This window comes from Pteropus alecto, unplaced genomic scaffold (assembly GCF_000325575.1).
Source record: "Pteropus alecto unplaced genomic scaffold, ASM32557v1 scaffold105, whole genome shotgun sequence".
NCBI lineage: Eukaryota > Metazoa > Chordata > Mammalia > Chiroptera > Pteropodidae > Pteropus > Pteropus alecto.
The window spans coordinates 7,100,623-7,104,502 of record NW_006436294.1 but is presented as its reverse complement, the minus strand read 5'-3'; the positions used below and the strand labels follow the sequence as shown (position 1 = coordinate 7,104,502).

General features: G+C 63.9%; 1 protein-coding gene across 1 annotated transcript in view; it reads left to right on the top strand.

Moving 5' to 3' along the window:
- Positions 1-2,662, top strand: part of MAFA (MAF bZIP transcription factor A) — a gene marked incomplete at its 5' end in the record, with an annotated part of 9,573 nt that extends 6,911 nt beyond the window's left edge. Inside the window, one exon of the mRNA XM_025047595.1 lies at positions 2,529-2,662. Coding sequence (XP_024903363.1) covers positions 2,529-2,662 — 134 coding nt within the window. The remainder of the gene's footprint in view (positions 1-2,528) is intronic.
- Positions 2,663-3,880: the final 1,218 nt, after the last annotated feature.

The following is a 3,880-nucleotide window of genomic DNA, read 5'->3' as shown; positions in this document are numbered from 1 at the left end:
GAGCAGGGGAGGGAGGGAGGCAGGGCGGGAGCAGGTGGGAGGACCCCCAGGCAGAAGCAGCAGCAGGTGCTCAGATGCAGGGGTGCGTGGCCTGGCCTGAGTTGGGTTCAGAGGGAGGTGGGGTGCATGTGGCTGCAGAGAGGGGCCCATGGAGATGGTGGCAAGGGACGGCAGGGAGGAAATGGGGCAGGTCACAGGCCCAGTGGGGGTGGACACAGTGCAGGGGCCTCTGCTTCTACACGGATCAGAGATGGAGGAGCTGGAGGCCACTGCCATGTGCAAGGTCTGGATTTCTTCCTCTGTCACCTGCCCTGTAGCTCAGGCCTCCCGAGCCTGCAGCATTCCCACTGGAGCAGGGGAGGTGTCACAGGACCTGCTGCTCAGGCTGGCTTGGGGTGACATGAGGAGACAGCCATGGCAGGGTGGGTGGGTGAACGTGGATGCCCGAGGGGCTGGCCCCTCATCCACTGGTTTCTGCAGAGAGCAGGCACTCACGGGAACCCCAGAGGGCCATTGTGTCAGCCCTCGGGCTTCAGGGGGCCTGGGCACTCAAGCAGTCCTGAGACCCTCCCTCTGTGTCCCTGCCCTCACCCGCCCCCTTGAGGGCTCCCTGGGCCACTGTCCCTCAGAGCCCACTGCTGCCTTTCCCCAAGACTGAAGTCTGGGGTCTGCCTGCTGCCACCAGAGTCGGCCAGATCCTGGGCCTGGCACAAGGGCAGGGCGTGCAGCGGGGCCGGACAGCGCCCCATTGGCCAGTTCTCTGCCCCACGGCTGCTGGAGGGTCCCTCATCCAGCAAGCAGCACCTGGGTCCACCTGGCGCCCACTGCCACTGGCCATCATGGTCTCCTCCACGCCTCAAGACAGGCACACTGACCACTACGAGTCCCTTTCGCTCTCCCCATCTCTGTCCCACAGCTGCACCTCTCTGTCCCTCTCTGTCATTTTGGTGGCTTTTGGGGAGACTGAGGAGTGATGCCTGTGTCCCCACCATATATCTAACAGAAGTCTGGGCTCCGGGGTCCGAAGGGGCTGCAGGCGTTTCTCCTGACCCGGGGTGGGCAGGGCCGAGGTCTGGCCCGCTCCGGGCCTTTCCAGGGGGCCTGAGAGGCCGGGGCAGGGGCTGGGTGGCTCCGCGACTCTGTGCCGGTGGCCCGGATGGGCTGCAGGGGGCAGGGCTGAGGCCCAGGCCCATGGCTGTGGCTGCTGGACTTGCCGTGGCCGCAGGCAGAGGGGAGGTTGTTAGGTTAATGAACAGGGGGCGACGCTGCCTCCCCATCCCTCGTCCCCATTACGGGGACAATGGGAGAATAAGCGCTTTTCTTCATCTCCCTGCCGTCTGCTAATATCGCGCTGATGATAATTTCTCTCTAATGGGCCATGTGCGGTAATTATGATGCACCGAGTGAGTAATTGTATCTGACTCCAGTGCCCACCATGGAGGGGGTGGGGGCACAGGGCCTCCAGCCCTCTCAGCCCTGGCAGCTCTGCCTTTGGCCTGGGGCCGACCCCCAGCCCATGACCCCTGGTGCAGGGGTCCTCCTTGGCTTGCCATCTGGGGGACACAGGCTTCCAAGGCCAAGACTCCAGGCCCTCAGCTTCCCAGGACTGACGGGGCCTCCCTCCAAGGGCGGGGCCCAGCAGCAACCCCACTGGAGCCAGGATGGGGCTGCACACCCCAGGGCAGAGCGCCCCTCCCCGCTCTCCTCAGAGGCTGCGGGCTCCCATCTGGGTCCGGCTTGGACTCTGATTCCCCAGAGGGTCCCGTCGGGGGGGCCCTGGCGTCACACACTGTCCCTGGCCGGTCTCCGTCTCTGCTGGGGCATGAGCTCCACCGGCAGGGACTTCTGGGCCCTGCTCTGCTGTACCCGCAGGCACACAGTGGGGAGCCCCATCCACTGCAGGGTGGTGCAGGGCGGACACCAAGGGACTTCTGCCCCAGCCTCACAGTCAGGGAGCTAGGGAGCTGCCACCAGCCCCTCAGACACACCTGGGAGACCCCCTCCCTCCACTCAGAGCTCCCACGTCCTCCCTGCCCGGTATTGCCTCTCTGCCTTTCCAGGTTCCTGTCACATACCAAGCCCAGGCCAGCCTGGCAGAGGGCACTGGGGCCTCCAACAGTGATTGGGCCCTACTGTGTGCCTGGGATGGGCCAGCTCAGGTGGCTGTCAGAGGTCAGGCAGAGCTCTATCCTGTGGTCCCCATGCAGATGGTGAAGTCAGGCCCAGGTCTCAGGACGCACATGAACCCGGAGTCCACTGAGTCTCTGTTGAGGACCCCTGACCCCCACCAAACATTCTCCCAGGACCCTGGGGCCCACGCCCTGCTCCACCGTCCCCAGACACCGTCCTTCAGACTCACCCGGCTACAGTCAGGACATCGCTGCTTGGACCTGTGAGGAGAGTCCCTAGGAAGGGCCTCTGGCCTCTGTCACCATCATCACCGGCCCCCACCCCCATCCCCATCACCACCACTGGCATCACCATCACCATCACCGGTCCCCCCACCCCCACCACCATCACCGTCACAGGCATCGCCATCACCCCCATCACCGTCACCGGCACCGGCATCACCACCATCACCGTCACAGGCATGGCCACTGCCACCGCCGTCTCCACCACTATCACCATTACCATCATAAGACACGACTTCTTGAATTTCTAAAAAACGCAAGTGCCAAACTGGCTATTTTTGCTTGTGAAGCAGTAAACAGGAAGGCCGGGGTTTTCAGAGAGGGCCTTAGGCCCGGCCACTGTGGTTGGTGGTCAGGGAGAACACTGAATGAATTGAACAGCGTGGCCAAACAGGTCAGGAGAGCACTCCCGGTGTCCCTGTTGGCCCAAGACAGAGGCTGCAGGGAGGAGCTGGCTCGAACACATCTGCTCCAGGCCCCAAGGGAAGAGAGGTGGGCAGAGGTATGGCCTCTGGTCTGGAGGGTCCAGGCCATGCGTCCACCTGCCTGGGACAACTTCGGGTAACTGAAGTCTGCAGGTAGATGCGTACAGGTAGCAACTAAGAGGCCAGAGGTGTGGAGTGGGGGAGGACTCACCTCCAGGGACCTGGGGGAAACCACCAACAGTGTGGGAGTTTGTCCCCCCGGCCCCGGCACAGGGCCAAGGGTCTCCCGCCTGCCTCCCCCGCCCCTCTGCTCACGCTGCACCCCACCCTGCCCTCCTGGCCAGGGTCTCCTCATATGTCTTTTCTGGTCAATAAACCTCAGCTCCTGGGGGGCTGGGGCGGGGGGCTGACAGCGCTGCCCCACCCCCACAGACGCACTCTGTCATAATTAAGCACTGCAGCCTAATTAATTGAGTGGTCAGGATGCTAATTAGCGGCTTGATTGAGACTGGAGGAGGGTGAAGGGCAACCTTGGCAGCGAGCCCGCCTCCCCTGAGCATCTGCTCTCCGCGTCCCCGGCCCTGGCCCTGGCCCCTCTGTGTTTATGGATGCCCTCCATGCATCTTCGGGACCTGGACCAGGGGCCGCTTGTCCCTTTCTGACCACAGACTCAGCATCCCGGCCCAAAGGCTCGCCAGTGTGAGCTGAGCTGCTCTGTGACGGAACCTGGAGCCTCTGGCCACCAGCCCTGACCATGGCTCCTGGCCACGAGGGCCGTGTGCTCATCTCCCATAGCAGGGCCAATGCCCCTTCCAGGGCCCTGGCCCACCTGTGACCCCCTGGGTTCCTCTGGACTCTGACTCCCCCTGCCCCACTCCAAGCAGCCACAGACCAACAGGGGACCTGGACATGGTGGCTGGACGGGCAGGGGGCTGTGACCAGACCTGGACTCCTCCAGATCCCGCCCTTCTGAGCGGCCCCGCCCCCACAGGCTCCTGGTGTGAGGAGTGGGGTGGGTAGGAAGGCTGGTTCTTCCGCTGATCA